The 21,774-nt window shown below is 33.1% G+C and overlaps 1 protein-coding gene and 1 long non-coding RNA gene across 5 annotated transcripts; both read right to left on the bottom strand.

The window, feature by feature from the left end:
- Positions 1-8,756: 8,756 nt before the first annotated feature.
- LOC127726189 (uncharacterized) lies at positions 8,757-9,616 on the bottom strand. Of its 4 annotated transcripts, none has more exons than XR_007993360.1 (4): positions 9,420-9,616; positions 9,234-9,264; positions 9,079-9,109; positions 8,757-8,838 (listed from the first exon to the last, which is right to left on the bottom strand). It is a non-coding gene; the product is annotated as an uncharacterized LOC127726189 (long non-coding RNA). The 4 variants fall into 4 exon arrangements; XR_007993362.1 differs by having other exon boundaries at positions 9,389-9,477; XR_007993359.1 differs by lacking the exon at positions 9,420-9,616 and adding an exon at positions 9,327-9,398.
- A 758-nt stretch (positions 9,617-10,374) lies between these two features.
- Positions 10,375-21,710, bottom strand: LOC127726187 (probable bifunctional dTTP/UTP pyrophosphatase/methyltransferase protein). Its single transcript, XM_052233475.1, has 6 exons — positions 21,489-21,710; positions 19,020-19,157; positions 15,259-15,362; positions 14,315-14,379; positions 12,854-12,986; positions 10,375-10,683 (listed from the first exon to the last, which is right to left on the bottom strand). The coding sequence occupies exons 1-6, from the start codon at positions 21,597-21,599 to the stop codon at positions 10,536-10,538; spliced, it is 699 nt and encodes a 232-aa protein (XP_052089435.1). The 5' UTR covers positions 21,600-21,710; the 3' UTR covers positions 10,375-10,535.
- Positions 21,711-21,774: the final 64 nt, after the last annotated feature.

Below are 21,774 nucleotides of genomic sequence, written 5' to 3'. Positions count from 1 at the left end.
GATAGAGTTTGTCCACTGGTTTGATAGAGTTTGTCCACTGGTTTGATAGAGTTTGTCCACTGGTTTGATAGAGTCTGTCTACTGGATTGGTAGAGTTTGTGTACTGATTTGATAAGAGTTTTTCTACTGGTTTGATAGAGTTGTCTACTGGATTGGTAGAGTTTGTCTATTGGTTTGGTAGAGTTTGTCTACTGGTTTGAAAGAGTTTGTCTACTGGTTTGATAGAGTTTGTGTACTGATTTGATAGAGTTTTTCTACTGGTTTGATAGAGTTGTCTACTGGATTGGTAGAGTTTGCCTATTGGTTTGATAGTGTGTGTCCACTAGTTTGATAAGAAAGTTTGTCCACTAGTTTGATAGAGTTTGTCCACTGGATTGGTAGGGTTTGCCTACTGGATTGGTAGAGTTTGTCCACTGGTTTGATAGAGTCTGTCTACTGGTTTGATAGAGCTTGTCCATTGGTTTGGTAGAGTTTGTCTATTGGTTTGATAGAGTTTGTCTATTGGTTTGGAAGAGTTTGTCTACTGGTTTTAATAGAGTTTGTCTACTGGTTTGATAGAGTGTGTCTACTGGTTTGGTAGAGTTTGTCCACTAGTTTGATAGAGTTTGTCCACTGGTTTGATAGAGTTTGTTCACTGGTTTGATAGAGTGTGTCCACTGGTTTGGTAGAGTTTGTCCACTGGTTTGATAGAGTTTATCTACTGGTTTGGTAGAGTTTGTCCACTAGTTTGATAGAGTTTGTCCACTGGTTTGATAGAGTTTGTCCACTGGTTTGATAGAGTTTGTCCACTGATTTGATAGAGTCTGTCTACTGGATTTATAGAGTTTGTCTACTGGATTGGTAGAGTTTGTCCACTGGTTCGATAGAGTTTTTCCACTGGTTTGATAGAGTCTGTCTACTGGTTTGATAGAGTTTGTCCATTGGTTTGGTAGAGTCTGTCTACTGGTTTGAAAGAGTTTGTCTACTGGTTTGATAGAGTTTGTGTACTGATTTGATAGAGTTTTTCTACTGGTTTGATAGAGTTGTCTACTGGATTGGTAGAGTTTGTCTATTGGTTTGATAGTGTGTGTCCACTAGTTTGATAAGAGTTTGTCCACTAGTTTGATAGAGTTTGTCTACTGGATTGGTAGGGTTTGCCTACTGGATTGGTAGAGTTTGTCCACTGGTTTGATAGTGTTTGTCAAATGGTTTGATAGAGTTTTTCTACTGGTTTGATAGAGTTGTCTACTGGATTGGTAGAGTTTGTCTACTGGTTTGGTAGAGTTTGTCCACTGGTTTTGAAGAGTTTTTTTACTGGATTGGTAGAGTTTGTCTGATAGTATGGTAGAGTTTGTCCACTGGTTTGGTAGAGTTTGTCTAATAGTATGGTAGAGTTTGTCTACTTGTTTGGTAGAGTTTGTCTAATAGCATGGTAGAGTTTGTCTAATATAATGGTAGAGTTTGTCTACTGGTTTGGTAGAATTTACTGGTTTGATAGAGTTTGTCTCCTGGTTTGGTAGAATTTACTGGTTTGATAGAGTTTGTCTTCTGATTTGGTAGAGTTTGTCGACTGGTTTGATAGAGTCTGTCTACTGGATTTATAGAGTTTGCCTACTGGATTGGTAGAGTTTGTCCACTGGTTTGATAGTGTTTGTCAAATGGTTTGATAGAGTTTTTCTACTGGTTTGATAGAGTTGTCTACTGGATTGGTAGAGTTTGTCTACTGGTTTGGTAGAGTTTGTTCACTGGTTTTGAAGAGTTTTTTTACTGGATTGGTAGAGTTTGTCTGATAGTATGGTAGAGTTTGTCCACTGGTTTGGTAGAGTTTGTCTAATAGTATGGTAGAGTTTAGAATTGAGAATGGAAATGGGGAATGTGTCAAAGAGACAACAACCCGACCACAGAACAGACAATAGCAGAAGGCCACCAACAGGTCTTCAATGCAGCGAGATATTCCCGCACCCGGAGGCGTCCTTCAGCTGGCCCCTAAACAAATATATATACTAGTTCAGTGATAATGAACGCCATACTAAACTCCAAATTGTACACAAGAAACTAAAATTAAAAATAATACAAGACTAACAAAGGCTAGAGGCTCCTGACTTGGGACAGGCGCAAAAATGCGGCGGGGTTAAACATGTTTATGAGATCTCAACCCTCCCCCTATACCTCTAGCCAATGTAGAAAAGTAAACGCATAACAATACGCACATTAAAATTCAGTTCAAGAGAAGTCCGAGTCTGATGTCAGAAGATGTAACCAAAGAAAATAAACAAAATGACAATAATACATAAATAACAACAGACTACTAGCAGTTAACTGACATGCCAGCTCCAGACTTCAATTAAACTGATTGAAAGATTATGTCTTCATCATATGAATATCAGGCACAATCCTTCCCGTTAGGGGTTTAGTATCATACCATCATAACATATATGAGAAGAACATAACCCGTGTCATGCCAACAACTGGTTTTTAAATAAATGTGTTTAGTGCCGATGCAAAGACCCTATAAGTGAATCAATATTAACGCCAAAATATGCAATCTTTAATGACCTGACAACAGTATCGTAACTATATCCCTTCTTAATAAGTCTATTTAAAGGTTTTGTTAGTTTCAGAGGTGAATACTGACATTTTTGTGCTTTATAAAGAATATTTCCATAAAAAATTGGATGTGAAATACCTGAACGTATAAGAAGTCTGCATGTTGAGCTATATTTACGAATGATGTCCTTATACCGATGATAAAATTTAGTAAATGTTTTGACTAGTTTGTGATATCGAAAACCCTGGTGTAATAATTTTTCAGTAATACATAAATTTCTCTCGTTAAAATCTAAAACATTGTTACATACACGAGCGAATCGTACAAGTTGAGATATATAAACACCGTAAGATGGTGACAAGGGAACGTCACCATCTAAAAATGGATAATTAACGATAGGAAATGAAAAATCATCTCTTTTATCATATATTTTAGTATTAAGCTTTCCGTTAATGATATAGATATCAAGATCGAGGAAAGGGCAGTGGTCATTGTTATTATTAGCTTTATTTAAAGTAAGTTCAACAGGATAAATTTCTTTAGTATACATACTGAAGTCGTCATTATTGAGAGCCAAAATATCATCCAAATATCTAAAAGTATTATTAAATTTGTGTATCAGATGTTGTTTCGATGGGTCTTTACTGATTTGTGTCATAAATTGTAACTCATAGCAATACAAAAAAAGATCCGCAATAAGTGGTGCACAGTTAGTCCCCATTGGAATTCCGATAACCTGACGATATACGGAATCTCCAAAGCGAACAAAAATGTTATCTAGTAAAAATTCAAGGGCATATATAGTATCAAAGCATGTCCAATTGACATAGTTTTTTTGTTTATTGCTACTCAAAAATGACCTAAAAGAGTTTGAACATATATATTCACATTCTGACTTTTTAAATGCCCATTTATTAGGTGTGTGAATTTTTTCTTAATGAGAATGTGAGACAATGTGGTATATAGGGTAGAAAAATCAAAACTTTGAACAGATTCAAAATCACCAATATATGCATGCAATTTATCAAGTACTTCCAACGAGTTCTTGACACTCCAAAAGTAATTAATTCCACTATTTTCGAAGGCCTTATTTGAACAATTTATTATCAGGTTTTTGATTGTACCAAGTGTACTGGTAAGAAGAATAGACAATTTAGTAGTGGAACAATGGCTTGAAGACGAAATGAATCTATATTTGTAAGGTGTTTTGTGTAGCTTCGGAAGCCAATACATAGTTGGCCAGGCCATAATCTTGCCGGCGAAATGACGATTTAAGTCGCCAAAGAATTTTGAAAATCGCTAAATCTCGCCGGCCGACTGACTTCATAGCGAAGTCAAATCGCTATCAAAATCGGTAAAAGGGAGACAACTTGTGATTGACAAGTGTCACAGGTAAAAAAAATGGCGGCTGACAAGGAAAAAAAAAAATCGAGATTTTCGAAACGACCCAGGACTAATACTGTAAACGATCAAATTAAATAAATACAACGGCGACTTTGAACATCCTCGGATATAACTTTCAAAACTGTTCAAACGGAAAACTGACCGTCTGTTTAAGTTATCGTTTTACGATGATTTTCATCTGAGGATGTTACGTAATCACTCAGCTGATTTGTTTTATTTTTAATACCTACACGAGTCGATCAATTTTATTATTCGGTAGGTAAAGGGTGGGAATTAACGGTAGGTATTTTATATTTATTGAATAAAAATTGAAATATAAAAGGTAGAAAGACAGTTGATGGATAATGTGATTGCAAACGTACGACACTCGACCAGATAATTTGTGATCAGCAGTGGATTTTTTCTCATGACCACTTCGTTGATATGGATGATATTTTTAAAAAAATGATAGAAATTTTAGCTCTTTATCGGATAATTAACTGGAGATTGAAAGATATTTTCATATATAGACTTAAAATCTTTAACGATAATCTCAATTTACTACAACTAACATAAATGTCCTGGACATTCAATAATGTTTTACAAAACAATGACAAGTGGTGATATAAATTAAATTCCCAGTCATGTGAAATTCATCATATTTTTCTGGAGTTTTAAAAATAAATTGAGGCAGATGCACATGAATTTAATGCATCATAATCTTGATAATATTACTAGGCTACTCCCTCATGTCCCAATCAACAAATTTTATTTAGAACACATTATGGTATCAATAAATAAATAACAACTATATATTGTCTAAACCTTTTTATTAAGAACTTTCTATATATACATTGTGTACAATAACATGAAAAAACTGCAAGTACATCTTTTATTGAATATAAAACAATTTCCTTAGGCTTAGTGATAAGCTTGAAAACACGATGCAACCGAAACGGTAATGGAATCTCGCTTCTCCAAGAAGTTGACCACTTCTCCCTTCTCTCTCATGGAAGGAGAAGTCACTTCTCCCTCTTCAAAATCCTAGATTAGGCCCTGAGTTGGGACTTTCATTGTATTTGGTTCTGCTTGTAAAGCGGTAGCTTAAAGTTTATGTTTGTTACAGATGTCGTTTTCTGAAAATGGAGTCAGTTGGAATGTTGGTGAATTGGTGATTTCTTTTTTCAGAACCTCAATGTAAAATTTACGTCAAACAATAATAATATTATTAGCAGCTTTATCGGCCGGGACAAAAACAAATTCCTTGGCTAGTTCTTTTAGTTTATGTTTGATACGAGAAATAGGTTTATTGTGGTTATTGTTAAGAGTAAAATGTTCTTTAAAATGTTGAATACGTATATCAACTATGTTCATTACTGATTTAAAAAAAGAGTCCAAAGATTTTTTGTCAGCTTTTTCCCGTTTTATCCATTTCAAACAGTAAGTATGGAGTGAGTCGTGGATGATATTACGACACTCATTCCAATTAATAATTGACGGGGGACGATATTTAGGTCCTTTACTGAGGATTGATTTTAACTCTCGGTCTTGAACGATGTTAAGATCTCCTGTTATAACATGGGAAATGGGTCCATAAATGTATTCGGAATTACTGCAATTACATGAAGTAGGTGTATTTTCACTGATATTAACATCTTTACACAATTGGCTATAATTAAACACAAATTTCCGGGTAGATTTCTTGTAAATATAACAAATAAGAGGGAGCTCAGTATTATCAAAATATCCCGGAATTTGTTCTTTAACAGAATGGTCGTTAAAAATACCGGCAATATTTACAAAATCAAAACCTTTATTGACATACTTTATTTCAATAAACCGTTTTTTATGATCTTCAGGGCGATCAATTTTGGGAAACAGTTTAGAATAACAATATGCCATTATAATTTGAACGATTTCATACTTAGGACTGCTATATGAAATGGTGTTGCAATCCTCTAAAATTTATTTAACTTATTAACCGGTAATGAACAGAGCGTTACTTGTTTGGTAGAGTTTGTCTAATAGCATGGTAGAGTTTGTCCACTGATTTGGTAGAATTTACTGGTTTGATAGAGTTTGTCTCCTGGTTTGGTAGAATTTACTGGTTTGATAGAGTTTGTCTTCTGGTTTGGTAGAGTTTGTCCACTGGTTTGATAGAGTCTGTCTACTGGATTTATAGAGTTTGTCTACTGGATTGGTAGAGTTTGTCCACTGGTTTGATAGAGTTTGTCCACTGGTTTGATAGAGTCTGTCTACTGGTTTGATAGAGTTTGTCCATTGGTTTGGTAGAGTTTGTCTACTGGTTTGAAAGAGTTTGTCTACTGGTTTGATAGAGTTTGTGTACTGATTTGATAGAGTTTTTCTACTGGTTTGATAGAGTTGTCTACTGGATTGGTAGAATTTGTCTATTGGTTTGATAGTGTGTGTCCACTAGTTTGATAAGAGTTTGTCCACTAGTTTGATAGAGTTTGTCTACTGGATTGGTAGGGTTTGCCTACTGGATTGGTAGATTTTGTCCACTGGTTTGATAGTGTTTGTCAAATGGTTTAATAGAGTTTTTCTACTGGTTTGATAGAGTTGTCTACTGGATTGGTAGAATTTGTCTATTGGTTTGATAGTGTGTGTCCACTAGTTTGATAAGAGTTTGTCCACTAGTTTGATAGAGTTTGTCTACTGGATTGGTAGGGTTTGCCTACTGGATTGGTAGATTTTGTCCACTGGTTTGATAGTGTTTGTCAAATGGTTTAATAGAGTTTTTCTACTGGTTTGATAGAGTTGTCTAATGGATCAGTAGAGTTTGTCTACTGGTTTGGTAGAGTTTGTCCACTGGTTTTGAAGAGTTTTTTTACTGGATTGGTAGAGTTTGTCTAATAGTATGGTAGAGTTTGTCCACTGGTTTGGTAGAGTTTGTCTAATAGTATGGTAGAGTTTGTCTACTTGTTTGGTAGAGTTTGTCTAATAGTATGGTAGAGTTTGTCCACTGGTTTGGTAGAGTTTGTCTAATAGTATGGTAGAGTTTGTCTACTGGTTTGGTAGAATTTACTGGTTTGATAAGAGTTTGTCTCCTGGTTTGGTAGAATTTACTGGTTTGATAGAGTTTGTCTTCTGGTTTGGTAGAGTTTGTCTAATAGTATGGTAGAGTTTGTACACTGGTTTGATTCAGAATTTGTCTACTTATTTGGCATAGCAATTTTCTAAAGGTTAGGTAAAAAGTTTGCCTTATGGTTTGGTATAATTTGTCTATTTGTTGGTATGAAAATTGTATGGTGGTTTTCAACAGAGATTGTTTTCTTGTTTTGGACAGAGTGTCCCAAGTCAGGAGCCTGTAATTCAGTGGTTGTCGTTTGTTGCTGGGTTATATATTTGTTTTTCATTCATTATTTTGTACATGAATTAGGCTGTTAGTTTTCTCGTTTGAATTGTTTTACATCCGTCATTTTGAGGCCTTTTATAGCTTACTATGCAGTATGACTTTGCTCATTGTTGAAGGCCGTACAGTGACCTATAGTTGTTAATTTCTGTGTCATTTGGTCTCTTATGAATAGTTGTCTCATTGGCAATCATACCACATCTTCTTCTTTTTATAATTAGTCTACTATTTGGTACAGAAATTGTCAACTGTATAAAATAAGGAGATAATCATTCAAAACCCTCTCCAACTTGGTCAAGCTTTGAAACAGCACAACACAAGAACAAACCACTATTTTTTTGGAAACTGCTCAGGATTCACCAAAATCAAGTCCAAAGCCAACAACAACCAACAAATAAACCAGACCAAAGTATCATTTAGCACACATTCAATAGATTGAGTGTAAAGACAGTATGAAAAAAGCATGACCTATCGCAATACCAAAATATAAGTACATAATATGGACAAGCTATAGAACCAAAAGCAATACATATTTAGTTACGCTATTATTTATCAAAAACAAAATCAATGTAAATATTGAATCAAACAATATTCAAAGATTACTACAGTGTTTAATTCATACCATTTAAGAGTAAGTTTACTCAAAGGATCTCTGACTTTACATGGGTTTACTCAAAGGATCACTGACTTTACATGGGTTTACTCAAAGGATCACTGACTTTACATGGGTTTACTCAAAGGATCACTGACTTTACATGGGTTTAGTCAAAGGATCACTGACTTTTCATGGGTTAACTCAAAGGATCACTGACTTTACATGGGTTTACTCAAAGGATCACTGACCTTACATGGATTTACTCAAAGGATCACTGACTTTACATGGGTTTACTCAGAGGATCACTGACTTAACATGGGTTTACTCAAAGGATCACTGACTTTACATGGGTTTACTCAAAGGATCACTGACTTTACATGGGTTTACTCAAAGGATCACTAACTTTACATGGGTTTACTCAAAGGATCACTGACTTTACATGGGTTTACTCAAAGGATCACTGACTTACATGGGTTTACTCAAAGGATCACTGACTTTACATGGATTTACTCAAAGGATCACTGACTTTACATGGGTTTACTCAAAGGATCACTTACTTTACATGGGTTTACTCAAAGGATCTCTGACTTAACATGGGTTTACTCAAAGGATCAATGACTTAACATGGGTTTACTCAAAGGATCACTGACCTTACATGGGTTTACTCAAAGGATCACTGACTTAACATGGGTTTACTCAAAGGATCACTGACTTTACATGGGTTTACTCAAAGGATCACTGACTTTACATGGGTTTACTCAAAGGATCACTGACTTTACATGGTTAAACTCAAAGGATAACTGACTTTACATGGGTTTACTCAAAGGATCACTGACTTTACATGGGATTACTCAAAGGATCACTGACTTTACATGGGTTTACTCAAAGGATTACTGACTCTACATGGGTTTACTCAAAGGATCACTGACCTTACATGGGTTTACTCAAAGGATCACTGACCTTACATGGGTTTACTTAAGGATCACTGACTTACATGGGTTTACTCAAAGGATCACTGACTTTACATGGGTTTACTCAAAGGATCACTGACTTTTCATACTCAAAGGATCACTGACCTTACATGGATTTACTCAAAGGATCACTGACTTAACATGGGTTTACTCAAAGGATCACTGACCTTACATGGGTTTTCTCAAAGGCTCACTGACTTAACATGGGTTTATTCAAAGGATCACTAACTTTACATGGGTTTACTCAAAGGATCACTGACCTTACATGGGTTTTCTCAAAGGCTCACTGACTTAACATGGGTTTATTCAAAGGATCACTGACCTTACATGGGTTTTCTCAAAGGCTCACTGACTTAACATGGGTTTATTCAAAGGATCACTAACTTTACATGGGTTTACTCAAAGGATCACTGACCTTACATGGATTTACTCAAAGGATCACTGACTTTACATGGGTTAACTCAAAGGATAACTGACTTTACATGGGTTTACTCAAAGGATCACTGACTTAACATGGGTTAACTCAAAGGATCACTGACTTTACATGGGTTTACTCAAAGGATCACTAACTTTACATGGGTTTACTCAAAGGATCACTGACTTTATATGGATTGTACTGCAGATTCATAATTATTCATTGGATACCAACAATTTTTGTGGAATTGGTGGGAAAAGGTGAACCAGGAAATCAAATATCCAACCAAGAACAAATTTTCTATAGCTTGTATGCACACTTTGGCACAAGCATGAAATCAAATATCCACAACAACAAAAAACAATTCTAATGCAATTATTCTGTATAAATGTTTCTGATTGGATGACAATAAGCGTGAAATTCTCTATTTCCCTGTCTGTAACTAAGGAAGCCGACATTTTGAATTCCGGAATGTATTGACATGTAATTTCTCCAATAATAAGCAAAAAACTCACATTTTGCACCTAGAAATCTTCTTTTTATCAAATTTTATTACATTTTGAAGCAAGAAGCTAGAAAACGCCCGGTGTTTACATTTGATGCCGGAAGCATACATATATCGTCACCTAGCTAGCTATGGTGCCAAATAAGATAACATCATTTCGCGGAATTTTCGTTTAATGAAAATTTACACTGAAATAACGACTGAGATTGAATAATTTGTTTATTTTGCATTAGAATAGAGATAACTGTATTGTATTTGAAGCTTTGCGGATGTCCATCGGTAGTTTTACTGTTGCAAATAACCGTTTACCTGTCTCCGCTACGCTTCGCCAGGTAAACTAAATTTGCGACAGTAAAACTACAGATGGACGTCAGCAAAGCTTCAAATACAATACAGTTATCTCTAAATTATCCTCAATCCACGCAAATTGGTACCCACGAAAATAAACAAATCAACAGTATCTAAATTTACTAGTCTCTAAAACATCATTTTCAGAGTTGGGATTTGATATCATGGTTAGTCTTATAATTTGGTAAAGAAATTGCTTATTGTACACATATTTGGTACACAGTTAAGTCTATTGATTTGGTACACAGTTAGTCAGCTATATGCCAAAGGATATTAATTCTATGCATATTTACAGAGTACATTTTGTACTATAAAAATGCATAAATGAAAAAGAGGAAGCTGCTCTACTTTATATCATTCTTTATCCTGTTTTGCTATTGGCAGGTTGTTAAATAGACTACTGTTTAAAATAGAAACTTTATTCTGATGTCTGATGACAAAATATTCTTGAAACATTGCAACAGAATTTGTGCAAAGGAAATCCCATCACATTAAAATAGTCTCCTTTAATTCCTTCGATCAATGTTCCACCAACAGCTTGTATACCATAGCCTCCTGCTTTGTCCCTGCAAAATATAATTATACCGTAAAATAGGTAATCCCATCATATTAAAGTTATCACCCATCCAACAGTTTGTATACATTAACCTCCTGCTTTATCCCTGTAAAATATAATTATACATGTACTTTAAAATATGTAATCGCATAACATTAGAGTTATCGCCCATCCAACAGCCTGTTTACATTAACCTCCTGCTTTATACCTGTAAAATATAATTATACATGTACTTTAAAATATGTAATCACATAACATTAGAGTTATCTCCCATCCAACAGACTGTATACATAAACCTCCTGATTTGTCCCTGTAAAACATAATTATACTTTAAAATATGTAATCCCTTAACATTAGAGTTATCTCCCATCCAACATTTTGTATACATTAACCTCCTGCTTTATCCCTGTAAAATATAATTATACATGTACTTTAAAATATGTAATCGCATAACATTAAAGTTATCTCCCATCCAACAGTTTGTATACTATTCTATAACAGATTGTATACCATTACATCTTACTTTGAATTTGTAAATACAAGACAACACTTACATGTGTACAAATGTTATTCAGTGCTACACACTAAAACAAGGACTTATTTCAATCTGGAATAATTTTAAATTCTGGAAAATTGTTTAGAAATGTATTATGAAAACTAACCCAACTATTTAGGGTTAGCCATGGCTAAGGTTAATTTCACTTTCACTGATATTTCAGTATGAACTAACTAACCCCCCATAGCCATGTGTGCATGGCTACCTCTATTTACTTGGGTTAGTTTTCAGCACATATTTCTTATCAATTTTCCAGAATTCAAAATTATTCCAGATTCAAATAATTCCTTGTTTAAAGGCAATTTTCATAAAACATTTTACATGTTTTGTAAATTTTTGCATCGATGAAAATCCATAAACCAAAATGAATTAATCAGTATCTGATAGACAATACATACCATGATGGCATCACATGAACACTTTAGTTGACAACTTGTGTTTAGAAACAAGATCAAGGCTATAATACATTTTTCAGGAAGGAGGGGTTTAACACAAATCCAAATACTCATTACTGTTGACCTGCCATGAACATTTACCATGCATGAACTAAACCTTATTATAAAAACATAACCTGACCAGTACAGCATGCAAATTAGGTCACCAAATGTGAATGAAAAGTATTGATAACCTACGAAGAATAATAATAATCCTGCAACTTAACATGGTCATAATATGAGATCAAGGCCATATGACATTATGGAAGACAGACATATATTGTCATAATGAATGCATATATAAAAAATTGCTATAATTCTTCCATGAATTGTAACTGCAAAGCACACCTAACACTTGACCTCTTGAGAATGACAATGGGAACAATCTACACACCAAATAACGTTGTCCCATATCATTTGTAGTAACTGAGGAACAGGCCTAATCTGAAAACTTTAAAATCACAACAGTAGCATTAAAATGAGGACAAGATCTTTTATAATTTATAAGTGTCAGACCACCAATTCAAAATCCCTATCTCTTCAACCAAATTTTGCAATTTTCACAGCTTTCTTAATATTTTACCTTAAGTTTAACTTCATAGAAACCAGATATATCCTGAATTGTACATGTATCACCTTTCTACATGCCAATTTTCAACCCATGTTTAAAGTCTTGTAAGAAGGAACTGCCTTTCGACAGCCGAGTACTACAAATAATAACTGCTGGTTTTCTGGAAATCTTAAATTAGTATACTATGGAGCGCATTAATCCTAAATTTTTAATGCAAACTCAGACAAATAAATTTTGGCTCAAATTGGTCTCAATATATTTCTCTTTCACCAAAAGTTTCATTTCTGCAAATTTGTTGGTTAGTTTAAGTAAACAATGACATCAAAAGCACTATTTTCTTTCCGAGTAGGGCTACTTTTACATACGTTCTAAATTGGAGGGAGTGAATGGTGGTCTGACACCTAAAAGGCAGACTTATATTCTTTAAAACAAATCTACACACCAGTAGCCTAACTAAATAAAAATTGGTCCAGTGGTGTAAAAAAGTTAAGAGACTTAAGCCAACCGAAAGATATGGAGCAAAGTCAAAGATCTGATTTTAATCAGATTGAAAAATCAAACTTCCAAATTTCCCCACGAAATCCTTAGCTGTAAATATAACATCTATTAACCAACTTACAATGGTTCCCCTGTATCCACATAAGATGAAATGATTTCTGGCGTAAGTTTTGTCATCATAACATCTGTAGATTCTTGGAATTCTGTTATATAAAATCTCTCATCTTCTCGACACAATCTATCTCCTTTAAATACTGAAATGAACAAATTCTGTTTTTTTAAATTTTCTCTTCTCTCAATACTGAGACAGATACAAATTCAGTTGTGTGAAATGCTCCATGACAAATCTTATCTTTTCACAACTTTACATAAAAAAATGAAAAATTCTGACAAAAAAATTCTGACAAAATTTCTTTAAGGGAGATTTGGGGGGGAGGGGGTCTAAATTAAAAATGATAGAATGTTTTCTAACTTTGCCAAGATGTAGTTTACCTCAAAAATATAATAAAACATATGGGTTGCCAAAATTTCTTTGAAGCTAAAGGCTGTGCAAAATTACCAGATTTTGTGAGGGTTATACACGGAAAAAGCACTTTTTGTGAATAGAAAGAAAATCATACTTGAGAATTTTAAAATAGAATATGATAAGATATAGCTCTTAAAATAAGCTTTTACAAGGTAAATAAAAAAACGGTTTACAGACTTGTTTTCTTGCTACTTATCAAGATAGGTAAATTTACGGTACATTCTTTTATAGAAATAAATTATCTGTGTTATCTCCCCTAATATAACAGTTTTTAATTTAGAATTAATCAAAACATTTTCTTTTTTTGTAAAAGTTGGATTATATATCATTTTTTTTTAAATCCTAGCATAATTAGATGTTTCTCTTTGTGACTTTTTAGCAGACATTAAGTTTTTACCACATTAAATAAAAAAGTTAACACATGGAATCAATCTGATATATCAATTTTTAATGAAATCCTAGGTAAAAAAAATGTCTCTCAAAATTTATCATGGTAAATTCTACACCTGAATTATAAAAAAGACAACTTTGACATTGAGTATCAATTTTGAATAGCATAACCTAAACAGCATTTTTTTTTTTAAATTATAGCACAAAAAGATGTTTCTCAAAATTTGTGAGTTTTTAACAAAAACTTATTTCTTTAGTTTCTTCTTCCATTTGGAAAATGCCTGTACCAAATCAGGAATGTGGCAGTTGTTTTTCACTTGTTCTGTTGATTGATAGCATTTGATTTTGTCAGTTTTTATGGAATTCCCCTTTTTGAATTGCCTTGGAGTTCAGTATTTTTGTTATACTTTTTTTCTTTACCACAATTATTTTTCCAAGATTTCACAAAAAACACAAGGGACATTCCTTTTACTGGTATAAATACTGTGCATGATAATTTTGAAATTGGTTAAGTCAATCTAGGCTTATCATACGACACAGAAGTGCTGACTATCATACATGGTCCTAATAATAGTTATCTTGTCAACTTACAGTATTATGGTATTGCTCCACGAGCTAGCTGTAATAAAAAAGGAAATGAAACTAAGTAATGACTTATGATATTACCTGTTGAGTTAATAGGTGTTATTAATACTACAGCTGTCCATACTGTGTGAATACTACCACTGAACCTGTAATATTAAAGTAATAATATCAGAGGGGGATAGTACTTAACAGATAATCTCATTCATGTGTTACTCTATAGCTTTCTATACTGTGTGAATACTACCACTAAACCTGTAATATCAAAGTGATAATATCAGAGGGGGATAGTACTTAACAGATAAAATCATTCATGTGTTACCCTATAGCATTCTTTTTTTAGTGGATGTCAAATTTTAAAGTATGGAGGGCAACATATAAAGGAAAATATTATTGAAACAGAGCATTTTTAATTAGACTATGACAGCAATAAATAATGAGTATTTTGTTTTCAAAATTTCAAATTTGAACTGTCAAAGTGGATAAATTTTGAGGTCAAATCAGATTTTCAAATGATCTAATGGAAAATTCTGAGGGCAATTTTCTGAATGGAATTGGGTGCAAACTAAACAAAGACAAATGTAATCAATGTATGGTTTATCAAATATAGAGGGTTCTCACTAATACCATTAGTCCTGGACTTATTGAAAAATGTGTCTGAATGCATCATAAATTCTGAACAGTTGAATCCAGAGATGCTTCATCATTTATAGAAACAAAAGTTTAAAAATAAATCTAAAAAATGATAAACTTTAATAGCAATAATATTGTTTTTCATCTTACAGTCATATAAAAATAAGAACATGTGGTATGATTTCCAATGAGACAATTCTCCACCAAAGACCAAATGACATAGAAGTTAACATCTATAAAGACTTACTGTCTAAAAAATGATAAACTATAATAGCAATAATATTGTTTTTCATCTTACAGTCATATAAAAATAAGAAGATGTGGTATGATTTCCAACAAGACAATTCTCCACCAAAAACCAAATGATATAGAAGTTAACATCTATAAAGACTTACTGCTTTAACATTTCACAAGCATGAGTTTTGTCCCTGGGTTTTTCAAATATGACATTATTGTGGGTAACTACTGTATCAGCTCCTATAACCAGGTCAACAGGTGTCTGTAAAACAAACAAAAATTATCATGGGTAACTATGGTTTTTTGGGGCCCTTTATAGCTTGCTGTTCGGTGTGAACCAATGCTTCGTGTTGAAGGCCGTACCTTGACCTATAATGGTTTACTTTTATAAATTGTAACTTGGATGGAGAGTTGTCTCATTGGCACTCATACCACATCTTCCTATATCTATCAGCTCCTATAACCAGGTCAGCAGGTGTCTGTAAAACAAACAAAAATTATCATGGGTAACTATGGTATCTACTCCTATAACCAGGTCAGCAGGTGTCTGTAAAATAAACATATCATGGGTAACTATGGTATCTGCTCCTATAACCAGGTCAGCAGGTGTCTGTTAAACAAACAAACAAAAATTATCATTGGTAACTATGGTATCAGCTCCTATAACCAGGTCAGCAGGTGTCTGTAAAACAAACATCATGAGTAACTATGGTATCTGCTCCTATGAGCAGGTCAGCAGATGTCTGTAAAATAACATTATCATGGGTAACTATGGTATCTGCTCCTATAACCAGGTCAGCAGGTGTCTGTAAAATAATATTATCATGGGTAACTATGGTATCTGCTCCTATAACCAGGTCAGCAGGTGTCTGTAAAACAAACATTATCATGGGTAACTATGGTATCAGCTCCTATAACCAGGTCAGCAGGTGTCTGTAAAACAAACATCATGAGTAACTATGGTATCTGCTCCTATGAGCAGGTCAGCAGATGTCTGTAAAATAACATTATCATGGGTAACTATGGTATCTGCTCCTATAACCAGGTCAGCAGGTGTCTGTAAAATAATATTATCATGGGTAACTATGGTATCTGCTCCTATAACCAGGTCAGCAGGTGTCTGTAAAACAAACATTATCATGGGTAACTATGGTATCAGCTCCTATAACCAGGTCAGCAGGTGTCTGTTAAACTTGATATGGTGTATTAGCCACACTGTAACAGGAATGGCTGATAAGGAATGCTGTTATGAATTTTCATGATTTTTTTGTTATATGTTCCTGTAATATGGGACATTTATTTAATCAGTTTGTGACAGTCTGCACTAAAATCTTTTCCAACTACTACTCGGAAGACCTATTTTCCGACATTTTTCTTATATGTGTCTAAATAAAGATTTGCAAAAACTTACAAGTTCTAATAAAATGTTTCTAGTCTGATGCATCAGATGCATTTAGATGTGTTGTTTTCTGTGACTAAAAGAAGGTCAATTTTGATTTTCAAGATTTTACCTTATATCATTGTTGAGTTATAGACCTTTTCGTAGCGAAAAATTGATATTTAGAGTGTTGTCCACGCAATAACTGGAAAACACTTTGATGAAATCTTTTTAAATTTAGATATGTTGTTTCCTGTGACTAAATGAAGGTCAATTTTGATTTTCATGATTTAAGCATTTATCGCTGTGAGTTGTAAACCTTTAAGTAGTAAAAAGTGATACTTATATTGATTTTACACTTTCCATTTCTGAACCCTACAAAAATTCATTTTTTGGTTTACTTGAAATATAAGAAAGTTGGTATCAATATTATATGTTTTTTGAAATTCCTGCCAGTTCATTAAATGCCCATCATTACCAATTTAATCATTTATTAGCCACACTCCCTTTTCAGTCCATTTTTTATACAGAGGGATTTGATTACCAATCTTAATTTGTTTATTATTCCAAAGATTAGATGTGACAAAATCGTATTCGTTCTTAACAGCTACTTTAGTTTGGAGTTCAGTTCAAGCATTAAAAACCTCCTGCCAAAATGGATTTCTTACTTTGTTCTTGGACCTACAAAGAGCAATTCATTTAATTTAATTTTTTCAGAACAAGTTAATAACTTACAATAATTATTAGTCTGTTTAATTATTCTTCTTATCCAAGTTAGTTTTAATCTTTTTATATATTGTTTTAGATTTAACATGTTAAGTCCACCCAGTTCATATATTAGAGAAATTGTTTCTCTTTTAATTTTGTCTGGTTTACCATTTCAAATCAAATAAAAATTTTTAACAAATTGATTAATTAATCCATTGTTAAGATTTGGTAAAGTTAAAAATAAGTGATTGAGTTTTCCAATTGGGGATAAGTATTTGTTTGGCCAACTTTTCATTGTTCTTTCTATCTCTTTAAGTTTGGGTCCGTAATTTAGTGTTTCCATTTCTTGTTAGTCAACCGAATATTTAATACCCAGGAGCGTAAATCTGTTGGAACCCCACTCCAATCCCCACTTTACACACATTGTATCTTGGCTATATTTCTTTTTCCCAATCCAAACTACCTTTGTTTTCTCTAAATTCATCTTGAGACCAGACCATTCAGCATATAATTCTAAAACACAAAGAGATGCATCTAAGGATTCTGATGAACCATCTAAAATAAAATAAGTGTGGTGTCATCAGCATATTGCGATATCAAAAATTCTGAGTCTTCAATAGTAATACCTTTAATATTTTCGTTTTTTCTAAGTAGTATTCCTAAAATTTCAGCAATTAACAAAAAGATGTAACGGGATAAAGGATCCCCTTGTCTGCAACCTCTCTCAATTGTAAAAAAGTCTGATAGAAAATTATTCTGTGTTACTGCTGATTTGGTATTTGTATAGAATTGAAAGCTTTTTCAAGATCAATGAGGAGGAGAATGCCTGGGATATCATTTTCTTCAGTGTAGTGTAGTAAATCATATATCAATCTGGTATTTTCACCAATAAATCTACCTGGTATAAATCCTGTCTGATCATTATTAATTAAGATTGATAAAACTGATTTTATCCTTTCTGCAATGCAACTTGATGCTAATTTGTAAATAGTATTTAAAAGACTGATTGGACGCCAATTTTTTATGTATTGCTTTGGTTTGTCACCTTTATAATACCTTGTCTTTGGGTAATAGACATTTGCCCTTGAATTGATTATAACCATATTTAATTGATCTATGTACAAATGTACCTATATCTATCCAAAAAAAAATTAGGAATTCATTTGAGTATCCATCAGATCCAGGTTTTTTCTCATTTTTCATTTTTTAATTGCATCAGTCAACTCTATTAATGATATTTCCCCTTCTAAGGACTCTTTCATATTTTCCTATAATTTTGATTTATCTTTATGGAGTATGGCATTATTCAAATTAATAGATTTTATTGTCTCATTTTTGGAATATAGATTTTTGTAATAATTTGTGGCTTCCTTTAGAATTTGTTTTTGGTTTTCAATTATATTTCCTGATTTATCAATTAATTTAGGAATTGTTTTATTTACCGATTTTTTTGTCTCTAAATTCATGAAATATTTTGATGGTTTCTCTCCTTCTTCTACCCATTGTGTTTTTGACCTTATATATTGACCTCTCAATTTATTTTGTCTGAGAATTTTCAGACAAAATAAATTGAGGGGTCAATATATAAGGTCCATATAAAATATTGATATGGAGCTACATGTATACTAAATACCATAAAGCTCTAAAAAGAATAAAACCACCACAAACTTTCAGTTGGACATAAGAAGCATTACTTCAATGACTACACTCAAAATTGACCTTTTGGTGCTAGGACCTACATGACCCCCAGTTATAGAGAACTCTGCTGTTTGTGAGATATGGTACTTTTATTCAACCTGATTAAGTGATAAGGTACATGTACATTTACTTTACCTGTTTATCAGCAAGAATGGATGCCACTTCAATAGTTTTCTGTTTAGCCGTTTCTTTAACATAATCAACAGGACTTCTGAAGCTAGATTTTTCCAAATTTTCTTCAAAGTTTGACTTCACAATTTCAAACTTTAATCCCTGCAATGAAAATCAGAAACTCTGACTGTATATTGCATGAGTTTTTGGCAAATAAAACAAAAATTCTTGTTTAAATTCAGATAATTCATCAGTTTGACCACAGGGTTTGTTTTAAACAGTGAATCTGTGGCTTAAAACCAAAAACACCTCTCAACTTGTCAAACCAGGACCTACCAACCTCATAGAATATTTGTTGAGGGTTTTGGGACTTGTAAAATAGAGGGCAACATATTGTGTTCAACAAAAGATAGGTGTTTAAACAATTTGACAAGCTGTAAAGGTCCCGTCTAAAAGCTAAGAATAAATAAAAAAAATCAAGAAACTATCAAAAGTCTGCAATCATAAACTGTTATCACAGAAACTTGTTACACATGCACACTTTTTTTTATTCATAACTGAAATTATTTTGTTATTAGTAAGTATTTTATATTACAAACTAATATTCATTTTAACATACACTCGTTTCAAATTTGCATCTTTACTTTTAAAAATTGTCAATACTCATTGGTTAATAGATTAAAGAAATTGTCTACTGCATGTTAAATTGTACTGCATTATACCATGTTATACTGTATAAACGTAAAGAAAACAATAGAAACTGGAGAAGGATTTTGGAATATGGATGATAAGCCAATGCCAGTAGTGAAAACAGCAACACACATTGGAATACATAAATCAGAAAAAAACTCAGTCCAGTTAACAGTTGAAGAAAACATCAAAAAAGCAAGACGCACTTTATATAGTTTAATGGGATCAGGTCAACATGGAACCAACGGTTTGGACCCAGAAACAATTCTCTCACTAGTTAAAACTTGTGTACTACCTATTCTTACTTATAGACTAGAAATTTTGATCCCAAAAGGAAAATCTCTAACAACTCTTAATCTATACCACAAGAAATTATTAAAACAGCTACTATCATTATCTACAAATACAGCAGACCCAGCCATTTATATACTCTCTGGCATGATACCTATTGAAGCTGAGTTACATATCAAAATTTTGACATTATTTGGGACCATCACGAGTTCAGAAAAAACTTCAAATGTGTGGAGAATAGCGGAAAGGCAGCTTAAATTAAAATCTTTCAATAGTAACAGTTGGTTCATTGATATTAAAAAACTCTGTTTGTTATATAATATAGAAATTATAGAAAACTTATTGGACAATCCACTAACAAAAACAAAATGGAAATCCTTTATAAACAATAAAGTGCAAAGCTACTGGACCAATAAAATTCTTGATGACTCAAAGATGTACTCAACTCTTCGGTATATAAATTGTCAATATTCTATTGGGAAAATACACCCATTGATCACTACAAAAACAGCCAACAATAGAGACATTGTAAGGATTCCTACAAGAACCAAAATTGCTACAGGAACATATATATTTCAATCGAATCGAGCATCATTCAATAAAAACAAAGTCAGTCCAACATGTAAACTTTGTAATAAGAGTCCGGAAATCTTGTCACATTTTTTACTAACATGTGAGTCACTTGAAACCGACAGGAAAAGACTGATGGAGATAATAATTGATATGGGAAGTGAACTTTTAGCAAAATCTTGCTTTGTAGAGGAAGTAGACTTAGTTCAGCTAATTGTTAATCCTTTCTACTATACTGTGGATAAACGTAACAATGAAATTGTTCAAAATATTACTGGACAACTAGACAGTGTGTGTAGACAGCTTATTAACATTCTGCATATGAACCGGTATGAACTGCTAACCAAACAACAAAAATGTGAAAAGAAAAACAATATTTCATGAGGAGTAAATATAAAGTAAACTTTATATGACATTAAGCTGATGATCAGGGTGGGAATCTCCACAGGTATCATCAGTTGTAATCGAATCAAATAGACGGTTATCAACCAATAATAAATTTGGTTATTATATGGGTGCATACAGATTAAAATTAAAGATAAATTTTATCTTTTTATTGTCAAATCATATATTAATTGTACATAACGGTGGCGGTACAGAAGTCATTTTTATTGATATATTACTAAGTATTCATAATTGGATTAGACATTCATTGCGTATTATTATATTGTGTGGTAAAGGATATTATATATATTCAACTCCATTGTAGGTGTGCCTACATAATTTGGCAGAATTTATCTCAATACAGATACAGATACAGGTAAGTATTGTCAAAATTTCATAATGAAAATTTGTCCTTCTCTGGAAATTTTTCATAGATGAGCACAATATTTCATGATACGTGACATGTATATATATTTGTCAATATACTATAATTATTATACCCTCTATTTATTTATGTCTCTATTACTCTAATCATAGTGTCATCTGTATTAGTCTTACAATATTTTCAAGTATTTGTTTACGTCTAGGTGAACTACTGGCTAAAACAATTCTTTTACAATTCAAATTATGAAGAATAGGTTGCAACATTTTGTGATCTCTCTGTAACATCAACTTCCAAGCAAGGACCGAAGCTCATAAACTCGGCAGTTAAACGCAGGACATCGGTAAAGTTCGGAGAGCCGACAGCCTTGCTGTAACATGTGTTTCCTGTTTACATCTCAACCACATGTCAGTCACGTGACAAAAACTTACATGGATCGCTTGAACGTTTGAAGAAAGCAAT

Source organism: Mytilus californianus, unplaced genomic scaffold (assembly GCF_021869535.1).
Source record: "Mytilus californianus isolate M0D057914Y unplaced genomic scaffold, xbMytCali1.0.p SCAF_17, whole genome shotgun sequence".
Lineage (NCBI taxonomy): Eukaryota > Metazoa > Mollusca > Bivalvia > Mytilida > Mytilidae > Mytilus > Mytilus californianus.
Note: the sequence above shows the minus strand (reverse complement) of the source record. Positions and strands in the feature narration are given on the sequence as shown.

Excerpts from the sequence above, each read along its gene's own strand:
- LOC127726187 (XM_052233475.1), bottom strand. The coding sequence starts at position 21,599 with ATGTTACAGAGAGATCACAAAATGTTGCAACCTATTCTTCATAATTTG. Across the intron at positions 15,363-19,019 it reads CCATTCTTGCTGATAAACAG|ACACCTGTTGACCTGGTTAT; the intron begins GTAAAGTAAATG and ends TTTGTTTTACAG. Across the intron at positions 12,987-14,314 it reads AACACCTATTAACTCAACAG|TATTTAAAGGAGATAGATTG; the intron begins GTAATATCATAA and ends TGTTCATTTCAG.